At 34.9% G+C, this 16,483-nt stretch overlaps 1 protein-coding gene across 2 annotated transcripts in view; it reads left to right on the top strand.

Moving 5' to 3' along the window:
• PPP3CC (protein phosphatase 3 catalytic subunit gamma) overlaps nt 1-16,483 on the top strand; it is a 102,201-nt gene that overhangs the window by 60,422 nt on the left and 25,296 nt on the right. For both annotated transcript variants that reach the window (XM_058550546.1, XM_058550545.1), the window contains exons 5-10: nt 944-1,089; nt 2,525-2,664; nt 5,703-5,780; nt 5,866-5,960; nt 10,117-10,242; nt 10,962-11,033. In XM_058550546.1, coding sequence (XP_058406529.1) covers nt 944-1,089; nt 2,525-2,664; nt 5,703-5,780; nt 5,866-5,960; nt 10,117-10,242; nt 10,962-11,033 — 657 coding nt within the window. The remainder of the gene's footprint in view (nt 1-943; nt 1,090-2,524; nt 2,665-5,702; nt 5,781-5,865; nt 5,961-10,116; nt 10,243-10,961; nt 11,034-16,483) is intronic.

Below are 16,483 nucleotides of genomic sequence, written 5' to 3'. Positions count from 1 at the left end.
CTCAATAATTCTGGAGACCCCACAATTATTACTCTACCCACTGGAGTATTTCCTTGTTCTGTAGCCCCAACGTGACAACCATATCAAAATATAATTCATTAAGATGAACATTTTTACATAAAATAGAACCAGGACATAATTTGCTTAAAGACCTTGAAATCGTGAGCAAAAAGATTATTGACATTTTATTGATGACTCTTCAGACTCCAGTTTCCATTTTTATATCTTCAACACCAACAAGGGGTCTTTTTAGACCCAACAAAATATTCAAACTCACAAGACTACCATGGGCCATACTTGGCATCCATCTACTTAGAAGGATGCAGTCCAGGAAGGGCAGCACGAGGCATCCCTTTTCAGTGGAGTAGCCCTCATAGGAGTGCATACAGCAGTCCAGAGGTTTTCTGCCTCTTGCCTCTCTTTCCTCCCACCCTCTCCAAGTCACAGCTATGGTGCAAGGAAACAGTATCCACACTGGGCAAAGTAGGGAGCCACCCTGACTTAGAAGCCTTATGCATTACAAGTGCCAATATCTCTTGTAAAAGCTTTACTGGCATAGCTTCCAGAGTCGCACAAGGGACATACCTTATAAGTCACGCACTCAGAGAAGCCCAAAGCTATAGTTTCCCACCAGACATTTGGGTAATTTTTATCAAAAGCAGTGTTGCCTAATAACACAGCTGACATTCACCCTATCAGGCTTCTAGGGCAACAGAGCTAGAGAGTTAATCCAAGGTCACCCTTGACTTGAGAGAAGGAGAGAGATTTTGTTTACCCTTTATCCACAACTCTTCAAAAAGATCTTTACAAAGATGATTGTGTTTTCAAGTTTGCCTGAAATAAAGGACTTGGAAGTAGCTTTATAATCTTCTGGCCTATGTCCTTTTTCACATATGATAAATTTTAGCTTTTCTTCCTTTGACTGCTTTTCCTTTTTTGGCAGGTCGAATCAAATATTCTGAACAGGTGTATGATGCGTGTATGGATACATTTGACTGTCTTCCTCTTGCTGCCCTCTTAAACCAGCAGTTTCTTTGTGTGCACGGAGGGATGTCACCTGAAATTACTTGTTTAGATGACATTAGGAAAGTAAGTAAGCTTTTGTTAGTCTCATGGGGTGTATGTATTTTTTAATCTTGTTCTTTATTGTAGTCAACTAATATGTCTTGATTGCTGAAAAATTTTAAATACTACAGATAATCAAAAGTAAGAAAATGGAAATTACCTGTGGTTTCATTATTGGGAGGTAACTACTGTTAACATTTTGCTATATATCTTCCAGCAAATTTCTGTAATTTTTAATGAAATCTGTGCTTTTACCAGCTAGAAACATAACATTTTTTGAGTATAGCCCTGAAACTTTAAATTATCTAGCAATGCGGAAGGAGGGAAACCAGGGTTCTAATCCCTGTCCTGCCATTGTGTAACCTTGACCAGGTCGCTTAACGTCTGAGTCACATTTTCTTTTCTGTGAAATGAGGAAGTTGTAATCGATGGTCTAAAGACTCTTCCAGCTCTGAAATTCATTGACTTTGACATTTTAGATGATAGAGTTTAATTGCTACACTTTCCTGACTGGGTGATTATTATTTCCAGGATTCTGTATCTCATGATAGAAAAAAAGATGATCAGACTTATTTTGTTCTATGTTACCATCTTCTCCTCTCTACCTTTGTATTCTCTTACCTCTCTCATATAGGTACTGAGACTAAAGATTTTTCTGTTTATAAAACTATTTTCTCAGAATTAAGGTTACTCTCCTCAGAGTAAGAGGGTGTGCCTATATGCACTGCCTTTTCTGCTGCCTGATTGTCTTTTAAATAACCAGCATTTCCCTTTTACATAGGATATCTTGAATTTTACAATTCTTAATCAATTGCATTAATAAAAAGCTCCCCTTTCATTTAGTAGAAGTCCTCTTCTTGACACTTGGCTATTCTAGTTACTTGTTTTCTCTTGGTTTTTATGATTTTAGCCAAAGCAGCAGTAAGTGCAGGCTTAAGTTAATAACTGATATTGAAATACCTCCACTGTACAGACTAGAAAGGATAAAAGCCCTTTACAAAAGAGAACTAGCATTCTTTAAAATAAATCTCCATTGGAATGAGGTAGACAATGAACAAAACCATTGTAAAACCCTCCCTGCTCTCATGGTAACATTGGCTCACCTAGGCAATTGAAATGAACTTTACATAGTCTTTCTAAATAATAGTGTATCTCTATAGTGGTTGATTTCACATTCGAATTAAATGAGTACTGCTTTTAAGATTAGGATGTAAGGGAGTTCTTTTCTACAGTATGGTTAGATGACAGGGATATTTATAAAAATTTATTGCAAAAAATAAAAATTGTGTATCTAAATTTGTTAAATATTCATTTTCTTGCAGGAAAATCCTTCAGAGGCTTACCACCTTCTCTCCTAATACATTCTTGTGGGTGGAAGGGGTTTTTTTACCCATACCAGTTTCTAAAAGCTCTTTTGCTTTCATGATTTTTCTTCTTTTGGCTTTTGCATGTCTTCTAGTTAGACAGGTTTAAAGAACCTCCAGCCTTTGGGCCAGTGTGTGACCTGCTTTGGTCTGATCCCTCAGAGGATTATGGCAATGAAAAGACCTTGGAGCACTATACCCACAACACTGTCCGAGGGTGCTCTTATTTTTACAGGTAAGCTAATCCTCAGAGTTATAAAGTTAGGAAAGGAAATTTTAATATAGTTTATCAAGTTATTTTAAAGTATTTTACATCTTGAATTTGTGTAATTTTTTGATACTCTTGTTTGTTTATATTTGGTTAGGTATTTGCCCTATTAAGTGTAATATACTGAACACGATTGAACAAAACATCTTGTAGTGCTTCAGTAATATTTGACTCTAAACAATCTAGATTATTTGTTCCCAAACATCATCTATAGACTTTTTTAAAAATAAAGATTTCTTGGCTCTTCCCCCAGATATTCTGATTCAGTAGATCTAAGACAAGGGAATCCTGTTGTTTTTTTAAAAAGCTCTCCAGCTTTTGGACCTACTGGTATAGGCAGAGATATGAAAAGAACAGGACATTGTAAACTAAGCCCAGGACATTTCCTGGAAGTTGGCTGTTGTCTTAAATCTCATATGTAAGCCTTCACTGTGCTTTGACACTCAAAAATAGGGAGATATAGGGAAGTTTGAAGTCTAAATTTTTTAAATCCTGACATTTTATTGTGACAAATAATTTTAGTCCCTTAAAAATCTTTGTTAATTGCCTAAGATACTGCATACATTAAATGACATTCACATACAAAAGTAAGAAGCCTCAATTTTGCCATAGTTTTAACATTCTTCTAAGCAACCTTTTTTCATTCCTTTCTGCCAACTTTAGCAGTGACTAAAATGATGAAATCATTTAAATTTTACTTCTCTTTACATACATTGCCTAAAATAAAGAGCACAATACTTCTTCACTGTTAGCACAATTTCTATGGAGGTCAACTTGGCAATATCTCTTAATTATAAATGCCCATGGCCTTTGCTCCAGAGGTTCTACTCTAAAACATAATCCTGTGGCTATCTAGTAGATCTTCATTATTCACGAATTCTGATTTGCAAATTTGCCTACTTAATAAGATTTATTTGTGGCCCCAAAATCAATACTCATAGCACTTTCATGGTCATTCATGGACATGCATACGTGCAGAGTGATGAAAAATTTGAGTCACCTCACATGTTCCCAGCTGAGGCTGAAAGAGGAGTTGTTTTGACTTCTTGTTTCAGCTCTCATATTGTAAGCATATCTCATACTGTAAGTATTTTTTTTGTGGTCTATTTAGTGCAACATTTTCCAAATTTTTTTTTGGTGATTTTGCTGTTTAAAATGCCCCCAAGCGTAGTGCTGAGTGCTGTCTAGTGTTCCTGTATGCAGCAAGGCTGTGATGTATCTTACAGAGAAAATACGTGTGTGCTGTATAAACTTCACTTAGGAATGAGTTGTGGCATTGTTGGCCATGAGTTCCATGTTAATGAATCAACAATATATATTAAATAAGGTGTCTTTACTCAGAAACACACATAAAACAAGGTTATATATTGATCGGTTGATGAAAATGTTGTGACCAAAGGCTAACAGGACCCTAACACTGTATTTGCCCTGGGAGCAGTGGTTCAGTATTGCCTAATTCAGTTTTTGCAGCAACTTTATAGAACATAGCTACTGCAGGTAACTAGAATCGACTATACTTGCAAATGTGTAAAATATATGTAACAAGGTTATTCATTGCTACATTATTTATGATAAAAGATTTAAAACAACCTAAACGTTCAATAGAAGACTAGTGAAATAAATTGTCATACATCCAGACAATGGAATGTACCAGACAATGCAATGAAGCTGTTTTTTAAAAATGAAGGAAAGAAAACCAACCCTTTATATACTGATTTGGAATAATCACTAATGTGAAGTGAAAAAAAAGACCTAGTACAGAGCTATGCGTACCATCTGATAACATTTCTGCAAGTGAGGGAGGCATGTGCATGTATGTCTGTGTGATTGCTTGAAATTGAATAGAGTATCTCTGAAAGGGTACTCAAAGAAACCAGGAACATTGGTTGCTTCCAGGGTAGCTGGAAGATAGAGGCAGAAAGGAGAGAGGCATTTCACTTTACCCTTTTGTGTCTTTCTATTTTATACCCTGTGAATGTACAGCCTCTTTTAAAAGTTAATTTTTTCTAGTGAGCATAGTAAGAAACAAAGATTCAAACATAAACTAAATAATTAACATTTGGATAATTTCCGGATGGTTTTGTATTCTCTAGTTCTTTTTTTCAGATATTTTTCATTCACAAAGATAATAGTACTAAAAATATTTGTTAGGAGTAGATGCAAATATCATACCTTTCATTAGAATAATGTTTGGTATAATATTTGCATTTACTCTTGAAATATTCCTGCATAATATCATCTTGGTGTTAATATTACTTGTGAAGATTTAAGTAGGTTCTTTAACTTTTCTAACAATTGGACAATTTGAAAATCATGTGTTCAGTTTCTAGCACCTACTATACACATACATACTACTATGGTACTTTTTTATATCAAGATACCAAGAGGGGGCCGGCCCGGTGGCTTAGTGGTTAAGTGCATGCGCTCCGCTACTGGCGGCCTAGGTTCGGATCCTGGGCATGCACCGACGCACTGCTTGTCAGGCCATGCTGAGGTGGCGTCCCACATACAGCAACTGGAAGGATGTGCAACTATGACATACAACTATCTACTGGGGCTTTGGGGAGAAAAAAGGGAAAAAAAAAATAGGAGGATTGGCAATAGATGTTAGCTCAGGGCCTGTCTTCCTCAGCAAAAAGAGGAGGATTGGCATGGATGTTAGCTGAGGGCTGATCTTCCTCACCAAAAAAAAAAAAAAAAAAAGATACCAAGAAAGTTTTGGTGTTGTGTTATTATTGTATGGGCTAAGACAAAAATAAAAGGTGGGGGAGCTCTTTTCTGTCCTAGAGTTGTCTGTTATTTGCATATTTGATCTAGAATAAGATATATTAGTGAAATGGAAGAATCAAGTAATGATTGCTAAGCTATTAATAAAAGTTCAGTGGTATGTAAAGCTTATAATTTTGAAACAAAATCAATTCATGTCATCCTGACTTTTCCCTTTCCTCCAATTAAAAAACAATTTTTTAAATTCTGGATTTATGTTTTCTAATTTTCTTTTTCAGTTATCCTGCAGTTTGTGAATTTTTGCAGAACAATAATTTGTTATCAATAATCAGAGCCCACGAAGCCCAAGATGCTGGGTAAGTTATATTAAAACTGTACCAAATATCACTGCAGAATTTTTGCTTTGATATCAAGACAGATGGGCTGTCATCTCTCTTCCAGGTATCGAATGTACCGGAAGAGCCAAACAACAGGCTTTCCATCACTCATTACAATTTTCTCCGCCCCCAATTACCTAGATGTCTATAACAATAAAGGTAAAGGAGTCCAGTGATACTTGAGTTTGAATTTGTGAGTAAATGTGAGCTCTAGTTTAATCATATGTATGTGTACATGTATTTTTTTTAATGTATATAAATTTTAAATAAGAAAAAAAGAGGTCTTAATTGAAACAAAGGCCAATAAACTTAGAATTTAACCTACTGCTTGGTTTTCATCTCCTAAGAATTATGGGGCTCTTTGTGAGTGTAAATAATAATCACAATAGGTCTTACTGGTACTACTGAATCAAAACATAAGAAGAATAAATTACTTCAGGTTCAAGTTAGAATAGTCAGCATAAATGATGGGTTTTACTGAATTTAATTTATTCATAACAGTACCTCAATAAAATGTCAGCTTTTGGTATTTTAATGTTTGTGAATTATTAAGCTGTTTTTGCTCTTCTTGAAGTATGGTACAGGTAGAATGAATACAGTACAAACAGTCAGAAAAATCTTCATTTTAGTCCAAGCCCTGCCAGAAACCAGTAGTGTGACTTAGGTAAGTCACACAATCTTTCTAAACCTCAGGTTCTCATATAAAAGAAGAAGATTAGATATACACATGCCTTTTGATCCAGAAATTCTACTTCTAAGACTTTATTCTATTAAAGTCTTTTTGTAAATTTAACTTTTAGGATTCATTGTTCATAAATTTTGTATCAGAGCAGTAGTCCACCTAAAAACTTCATGCCTCTGTACCTGTTATGTTGTTTATAAAGTATGGCTATAAAATAATGGAAGTTTTAAACAAACATGCCAGAACGTATATATCTAAGCGAGTATTGTCCCTTCAAAGTAGTTACCTTGGGAGGCTATACACTTATTCCAGCAATGCTGCCATTGTTCAAAACATTTTTGGAACTCCTCTTTTGGCATTGCCTTCAGAGTCTGCGACACATTCTTTTGATTATCCTCAATGATGGGAAATCTTCGTCCTTTGAGGGTGGATTTGATTTTTGGAACAGCCAAAAGTCATTCGGAGTCAAGACTAATGAATAAGGTGAGTGATCAAGCTAGACGATACCATTTGGGGTCAGAAACAAGGTATGATTATAAGGTAATGAGACTGATTTTTCTTGTGTTGCTGTAGAATAGCTCTGCAGGCAATTCCAAAAGAGGAGTTCCAAAAATGTTTTGAGTAATGGCAGCATCTTTGGACTACATATATGGTAAGGCAGCAAGGTGTACTGAAAAGGGCACTAAGCTAGGAATCAGAAACCCTAGTCTAGTCCTGCTTCACTTTTAAATTCAGTTAACAAGGGCCGGCCCCGTGGCTTAGCGGTTAAGTGTGTGCGCTCTGATGCAGGTGGCCTGGGTTCGGATCCCAGGCGCGCACAGACGCACTGCTTCTCCAGCCATGCTGAGGCCGCGTCCCACATACAGCAACTAGAAGAATGTGCACCTATGACACACAACTGTCTACTGGGGCTTTGGGGGAAAAATAAATAAATAAATTAATTAAATTAAATTCAGTTAACAAGATACTTCACATTTAACAAGACACTTAACTTCTCTGAGCCTCAGTTTATCTTTAAAATACCTTTCATGTAGGGTTGTCGAAGATAAGTTGGAATAATAAAAATGAATATTAAAAGCACTGGTCAAACTATAAATTGCTACAATACTATAACATTTTACTGTTATTATGCCTGGGGTGATTACATCAGAGGACCACACTCATCTGATATATAAGGTCTGGTGTGTTTGTAGTTGGTGGTTTCTTAAGTCTCATTACTTTATAGTCATACCTTGTATATGCAGTTGGGGAAAGAAGTTTAAAAGAAGTCCAAAATATACTTACTATTTCCTCTATCTAAAAGTAACCTATGGAATGGCGTATCTCATTTAAATCTGATTTGGATCAGTCATCTCAATGTGTCCTTCAGTGACTTGCTGTCCATTTTTAAAAAGCATTTCTTTGACTTAAGTTCTCTCCCAGCCTTCTGTTTCCTTTTGGCTTCTTGTCATTCTTTTCTGAGTCTTATCTTGTGATCATCTGCTTCTCCCTAACTCCATTCTTTCTTATTTCCTTTTTTCTTATATTTCCAAAATATTTGAGCGAATTCTGGTCTTGTTTCCTCCCTTATGAATGGAATGTGCTGCTCGTGTTAAACTTCCTCAAGGATGCAGTGGCCCTAGTCCTTGTGTTTGGGATAAAGATTTTCCCTTCTCACTCCGTTTTTTCACCTCACTGTTACGAATATCTATGGATTGCTCAGTGGATTTATCAGTGTGCTAAGCTGAAACATGTCACCTAAATCAGCAATTGTTTTAATAACTAACTGCCAGCTCACTTTTTGCCCCATTCTAACCTGGTCTTGTTCTTGATTATTCCTTTAGTAAACTTTTAAAGTCACAGTCCATTCTACCTGAGTTTTCTGTCAGCTTTGACGTAATTGGTAATTTTATCTTGAAACGATCTTATTTTCCTTGGTTGTTTCTTAGCATTTTTTTTAGGAAAAAGGCAGAGAATGTGGCACTGAAACAATCTCTGGTGGTCCTCAATTACTCCCCATGCAAGCACCTCTTTTCTTGGAAAAGGCAACTCTGTCCTCCTTTCCTTCCTTTCTTTCTTCTACTGTTGCTTTTCTTTCTTGCATATTCTTTAGACTTATTGGTACCAACAGGTATTGCTTAATTCCGCTGGTTATATGAAAGACGCTTAACTCATGATTTTTAAAACTTTCTATTCCTATTTTTTGTGTGTCCAGTGGGAATATACCCAAAGACAGTTTTTAAGCTCTCGTTTCTAATCATCCACTGTTGAGACCCACCTCCCCACTCTTTTTTCCTGTGTAGATTGAGGGAATTGTTGAATAATTATATATTATCTGACTTAAATAAAATAGATATACATGAAAATAATGGGACATGTACATTGTAGCCAGTGTTTGGTTTTTAAGAGCTGGAGATCATATTTTCATTATAATCTATGGTGTACATTTTAGACATTCAACAATTTAAATTTTGAGAACGCTAGGCAATCTTATATTAAGCGAAGAAACAGGAACCAGGAGATGACCTATATCTGTCATTTCTAGAGAACTTTTATACCCTATTCTATTTATGATCACAGTATGAATAATTAAGAGAATAATGCAAACAACATGATGATGATGGTTAAGCTGATGATGAAGACTAAGGAATTAGATTTTTTTGTGTGTGTGTGAGGAAGATCAGCTCTGAGCTAACATCCATGCTAATCCTCCACTTTTTGCTTAGGAAGACTGGCTCTGAGCTAACATCTATTGCCAATCCTCCTCCTTTTTTTCCCCAAAGCCCCTAGTAGATAGTTGTATGTCATAGTTGCAAATCCTTCTAGTTGCTGCAGCTTCAGCATGGCCGGAGAAGCGGTGTGTCGGTGCGTGCCCAGGATCCGAACCCGGGCCGCCAGTAGTGGAGCGTGCACACTTAACCACTAAGCCACGGGGCCGGCCCAGGAATTAGATTTTAAACTTTTAAAATATAAAGAAAATCAGTTTGGTACCAACGTATGTGTGCAAATTTATGAACTGGTTAATATTAAACTTTTATAGAGTGCTAGCAGTGTACTGACTGTGTATAGGAGAGATGGGCATTTTTTATCCACTATATTGTATGCAGAAATGATTTAATCTACTTTTGAAGCTTCTTGTAGATTGCTCCAGGTTTAACCATCTGTATCCCCCACTATGAATTGATACCTGCTATATTATAAACTCTCAGAGAGTTTATATAATCTTTGGCTCTGGCTAATGACTAGCAAAACAGGCTGTGTCCATTTCCTGAGGAATGTTTGCCCTCAAAGGAGAGTTGTGATTGTAACTGTTTGGCATATAAAGGGAAATTATGATGAAATTTTTCTCATGTGGAACCTGATTTCTGTAGATAGTTACTGTGCAGTGACCCTTTGAAGTTTTAGAGCTCAGTTTCTTTTGTACTTTTATTATATGAGCTCTTCGGGTAGCTTTGTTCATTAGGATAATTCTTAAAAGAATGAACTTTATAAAATGCTTTAAGATTTTCCATCTGCCTTTAAATACCAAGTCCTGAATTTACAAATGGAAAGTAAGTTCCTGAACTCTGTGTAGTAGGTACACAGCTGTACACAGCATACCAGTTGCCATGTCGTGTTCCTCTGTGCTGGATTGTCCTGCTTTTTCTTTTTTAGCTGCTGTGTTAAAATATGAAAACAATGTCATGAATATCCGGCAGTTTAACTGTTCTCCACACCCCTACTGGCTTCCAAACTTTATGGATGTTTTCACGTGGTCTTTGCCTTTTGTTGGGGAGAAAGGTAAGAGAATTAAAGCATCTGGACCACCAGTTGTCTTAACTAGTGACTGAGCACACTTTTATATCTGCATGAGCCCTGAATGGCTCAGAAGTGTTTTTCTTAAAGTTACCAGAAATGTTTTCTAATTTTCTTTGTTCTCTACAAAGGTTTTTAAATGGCAGTTAATTGGCTTTTAAATTATAATTCTAGTCAGTTGTGCTTTTCTTATTCTAAATATCAGTTTAAATTAACTATCCTACTATGATCAAGATATTAAAATGACATAAGTCACTACATCATTCCTTCAGTGATTTCTTCAGTGATAAGGAGATTTAAATAGGAAATATTGTCCTTAGAATTTTATTTGTACTCCTATGCATATATAAAATAAGCCTGTTGGACATAGGCCTGGTGGCTTAACTTCTTTGTAAAATGGGAAGAAATCTTTTCATGTGCATATCAGTGAGAAAAAGGCTCTGGACAGCAGTCTAATGAAATTGAGTAATTACACAATAGACTCTTCGAAGACTCCAGATTTTTAGTGGAGCAAGTAATCTCCCCAAATGCTATATAAACCTGAAGGTCTAGATTTAATGCTATTAAAGCTACTCTTACTAGCATAATGACAAATCATTTTTATCTATGCTTATTTAACATGTATGTTCATTTAGATATCCACATTATTTTAGAGAAAGGACCTTATTAATTATATAAATTTTGGGTTATTTTGTCTTATATAGTCACAGAGATGCTGGTTAACATTCTCAACATATGCTCTGATGATGAATTGATTTCCGATGATGAAATTGAAGGTAAACTTGCCTTTTCCTCATTTGAACTAGAAACAAAGAAGTTTTGCTTTTGGTTTTAGTTTGTTTTGAGTAATTTCTTTTTCTTACTAGAAAAGAATTGTGTTCATTGTAGAAAAATAAAATTTAAAAAAAACAAGAAACCATAAATAAGGAAAAAAAAGTCACCCATAGTCCTACCATCTCATAGATAATCCACTGTTAACATCTTGATGTATATACTATGTTAGCTGTCTTTTATCTTTGCATATATTTTTGCCTCTCTTTTTTGTTTTCAACAAAAATGAGGTCATGTGATACTATCATGACATTTACTGTTTTTTTGTAGACTAATTTTTAACAGTTACATAGTTGTCCATGTTGGTCATTCTTTGTTTTATCCAATCCCCTGCTGTTGGATATTGGAATTTTTCCAAATTTTTCCTTTTAAAACCCCATAGTTTTGAAAATTCTTATAGATAAATCTTTATTCTGTTCAACAACCAATATTTATTACATGTCTTGTATGAGCCAAGTACTGTTTAGGTCCTTGCTCTGAATAAGCTTATATTCTAGAAGAGGGAAGATAAACCATAAGTAAATATAAGTCAGATGTTGATATATGGCATGAAAGAAAGAAAAGCAATTTTAGGAAATGAAGAATAACGTTTTCTTGATTATTTCTGTAGAATAAATTTCTAGAAGTTGAATATCTGTGTCAATTTGTACTTACAATTTTAAATTGGATATAGATAACCTCTAGAAAGGCAGGCTGTACCAGTTTACATTTTGTGTGTGTTATGCATAGTTCACAGTGCTCTCTCCAATACTCTTTATTATAATTTTTTTTTTAGAAGCACTACTTTTTATTTTATTTTTTTTTGTGTGAGGAAGATCAGCCCTGAGCTGACATCCATGCTAATCCTCCTCTTTTTGCTGAGCAACACCAGCTCTGAGCTAACATCTATTGCCGATCCTCCTCCTTTTTTCTCCCCAGAGCCCCAGTAGATGGTTGTATGTCATAGTTACACATCCTTCTAGTTGCTGTATGTAGGACGCAGCTTCAGCATGGCCGGAGAAGCGGTGTGTCAGTGCGCACCCGGGATCCGAACCTGGGCCGCCAGTAGCAGAGCGCGTGCACTTAACCGCTAAGCCACGGGGCCGGCCCTATTATAATTTTTATAGTCTGGTGTTTTTTAAATTTTAATTTGCATTTTTATGATGACTAATGAACATTTTTTCTTGTGTTTATTGACCATTGTGAATTGTCAATTCATGCCTTTTGCCCATTTTTCTACTGGGTTATGTGCATCTTTGTTTGTTTTTCTTCTTATTGGCCTGTGAGGGATCTTTATATATTAACATTGTATTGTATATGTGGCCAAGTATTTTTTTCCTAGGGTGTTGTGGGAGGTTTGATTTTAAAGGTAGGTCGTAATTTATCTAAGAATGCAGAAGACACTGGAAAGATGGTGGCACCTGAGCACAAACCTCTGACTGTCTCCTTCTTTCCAAGCTCTGTACTAAGATGATACATTCATCTGTTAGGTTATCTATCTGCATAGTGGAGAAGGCTAGCTTACTTTGAGAATAGAGAGGAGAGTCCTATACATACTTATGCTTCAGATTCTACACTGAACGTGCAGAGCACCTTTAGTTATGGGATAGCAGATCACTAAGTTCTTCCTGTGGAAATAGTGCAGCCAAATGAAAATTAAAACAAAATCAAGAGTTTAAGTGAGGAGAAGGTGAAATATTAAAAAATAGGTCTAGTAAAATTTATATTCAAATCTAAGTGGGAAAGGAAATTATTGTGAACCCTTTGTTTGTATTAAGAAAGGATTCTTGATTATCGTAAAGATAATTATGCCAAAAATTGTATATGGGAATATTTATTGCAGTATCATCTGTAGTAGCAAAAGAGTCAAAATAATCTAAATGTCCATCAGTGAAGAGCTGGGTAAATCAATATTATATATCCATATGATAGATTCTGTGCATGGAATATTATTTCCTTTATGCAAGCCTCCTTTCTCCCCTTCTCTTTTAGTTAGCTCCTGTTCAGCTTATTGTAAATTCCTCATGGAAGACATTTCTGACCTCCCTGACTAGATGCAATAGCCCTGTCATGCTCTCTCATATCACCATGTACTTCTCCTTAGCATTCCATAGAGTTACAATTTTACATTTATTTATGTTTTTACAAGATTCATATATTTTACCCCCCCTCAACTGTAGACTCCCTGAGTTCTGGGACAAAACTGGTTTTTGTTCACCATTATAGTAATGAGCATAGTAAGTAAATATTTGTTGAGTTAGATTGAATGATATGAAGTGCAACTATTAGAAAAAAAGAATAAAGTAGAGCTATTGGCACAGATATAGAAAATCTATTAAATATTCTACCTGTAAAATTAAATGGATAAAATCCTCTTATTCCTATTTTTTACAAGGTATGTGGACATAAGCTAATGTATGCTTTTTAAATTTTTTTCTGAAAGGAAATTAAGAATAACATTTTAAGTTAAGATGGTGAATTGAATACACTTGTAGTTCCATTCCTTCCTGAAACCACACTAAAACCACAATACAATTTTGGTTTTATTTAGGTGTTATAAACTAAGGATTTCTGCTTTAGTAATGCCAGACTAGATTTTTTAAATCAAGCCTGACTCTTACCTAGAGAAGCTAGATAAAATATTTTTTAAATTTGCTTTAAAGACATTCAGAAAGCTAACAAAGTAGGAAAGAATTACCAAGTTGAGATCTGGAAAAAGATGTAAATCTAGAGAGATAAGACCAACATTTGGGACTATTTCTCTTCTAAAGACGTTCATGGGTTTCAAAAGAGGAGACTAAGAGATTGAGCAGCCCTCTTGATAGAAGTTAAAAAAGTTGAGGTTCATGGCTTTCCAAGTATGATATGAGTGCTAGTAAGCTTCTGCTTCTTGGTTTGGGACCCCCAAAGGTTGCATCTATGTAAGAGTAATGGTAAGCTAGAAATAGAAGAGTCCTGGAAGGGACTAGAGCCTACCTTCAATCATTTCAATCTGTGAAATTTAAATAAGGTAGTCCCAGGCACCTGGCAAAAGCAAACTTCTCTAGACTAAGATAACGTCATTTAGGACCTTAAATTATTACAGTCTTTCAAATATAATATGTGGCTCACAACCGAAAATAACTAGGCATATGAGGAGACATAACGACATGAATGAGAATCAGCAGAAAAAGCAAAAGATAAAAACAGACCCCCAGGTTCTCCAGACATTGGCTTTATCAGACCAAACTTAATAAATAACTTTAAAATAACTATGCTAAAAAACAAAACAATGCTTATTATGTTCAAGAACATAAAAGACTAGATTGAAAATTTTGGCAGAGAACTATAAATTATAAAAGGGTTGTAGCAGAGTTGATAAAGCACTAAAAGAAAATTCTAGGAATGAAAAATAAAATAACAAATTAAAAAACTTAACAGATGAATTAACAGAAGCTTCAATAAAGCTAAACAGACAATAAATGAACTAGAAGATAGGTCAGGAGAAACAATCTAGAATAAATCATGAAGAGAAAAAGTAAAATACCAAAAAAAACATAAGAGACATAGAGGATACAGTGAATAGGCCTATCATCTGTATGTTTGGAGTCCCAGAGAAGAGAGAGAGAATGGGGTAGAACCAACATTTGAAGAGATAATGGATAAAAATTTTCTACAACGGACAAAACATTAAGCCACAGATTGAAAAAACCCTGTAAGCCAAAGCAGAATGAATACAAAGAAAACAACACATAAGCAGCACGTCTTAGTAAAAGTGCTTCAGATGAAAGACAAAGAAAAAAATCCTAAAGCAGCCAGCAAAAAAGAGATTACTTTGAAAAGAGAACAATTAAACTGACAGCAGATTCTTAATAGGAGCAATGGAAGAAAGAAACAATGGAATAACCTATTCAAAGCACTGAAAGATAATAACTGGTAACCTAGAATTCTGTACCTGGCAGAAATACCCTTCAAGAATGAAGAGGAAGTAAGCATTTTTCAGATATTCCTCCCCTAAAAAATTTACTGAGGGAATTACCAGGAGACCCATACTAAATGAAATTCTAAAGAAATTTTTCAAGCAGAAGGAAAATACCAGATGGAAGCTTGGAGATTAGGAAGAAATAAAAAGTAAAAATTGTAGAAAATATGTGGGTAAATCAAATGAATGTAGACTTTTAAAAACAATAATAATGTTTTGTTGGATTTAAAAGACAGGATTAAAATATATGACAGTAATAGTTGGCTGTAGGATAAATAGAGTTAAAGTGTGTGAGGGCCGTGTATTATCTGGGAAGAGGAGAAGAGTACCTGTTAATATTATACTTTGATAAGTAAGAGATGCATGTTGTAATCTCTAGAGTAACCTGTAAGAAAAGAGTTTTTTAGTATATACCTTCTAAGTTATAGAAAAAATGGAATGATAAAAAATAATCCAGAAGAAGGCAAGAAAGGAGAAAAGGTACATATAGCAGTAGGACAAATAGAATAAATTATGATGATAAATATATCAGCAATTTCATTAAATGTAAATGGATAAAAGACACTTTGTCAGCTAGGATTTAAAAAAAACTTCATAATGTTTTATAAGAGGCATATCTAAAGCGTAAGGATACAGAAAGTTTGAAAGTAAAAGAAGAAATACATAATGCAAACACTAACCAAAGAAAAGCTGTTGTAGATAGATTAAGGTTACATGAAGTAGACTCTAAAAAATAAGATGTAACAATTTTAAGTTTGTATGCAATTAGTAACATGGCTTCATAATATATAAAGCAAAAATTAACAGAAGTACAATGAGAAATAGAAATATCCACAATGATAGTGGGAGAATTGAACAAATATCTTTCAGTAATTGATGGAATAAGCAGACAAACAAAATTAGGAAGGTTATAGAAAATTAGAAGAACACAATTAATGAACTTGACCTAGACGATATATAAGGAACACTGCATCCAATAAGTGCCAAATACACTTTCTTTTCAAACACACATGAACATGTATAAAAATTGACCATATACTGGGCTAAAAGCAAGATTCAGGTGTCAAAGGATTAAAATCATAATGACTGTTCTCTGACCATATACAGTTAAGATATAAATCAATAACAAAAAGATAACTAGAACACCCGCATATTTTAGGAGATTTAAAAATATGCTTAATAACCCATGGGTCAAATAACAAATCACAATGAAAATTTGAAAATATTTTGAACTGAATAAAAATAAAAAGTAGTACATATTAAAACTTGAGGGCAGGCAGTGCACTAGGCAGCCCTGGGCTCAAACCTCATGGCCAGGTCAGCAGATGCTCACTGGTTGATAGCAGAGGAGAGGAACCAAGTTGTACTTGACTTTAAAGCAGAAGGGTGGTCAGAATTAAGTGAGAGAGATGCCATCTACAAAGAATTCTCTTTTAAAAATTTCAATCAGGCATT

Source organism: Diceros bicornis, chromosome 11 (genome assembly GCF_020826845.1).
Source record: "Diceros bicornis minor isolate mBicDic1 chromosome 11, mDicBic1.mat.cur, whole genome shotgun sequence".
NCBI classification, from domain to species: domain Eukaryota; kingdom Metazoa; phylum Chordata; class Mammalia; order Perissodactyla; family Rhinocerotidae; genus Diceros; species Diceros bicornis.
The sequence above is the reverse complement of the archived record's forward strand: the minus strand, read 5'-3'. Positions and strand labels throughout refer to the sequence as shown.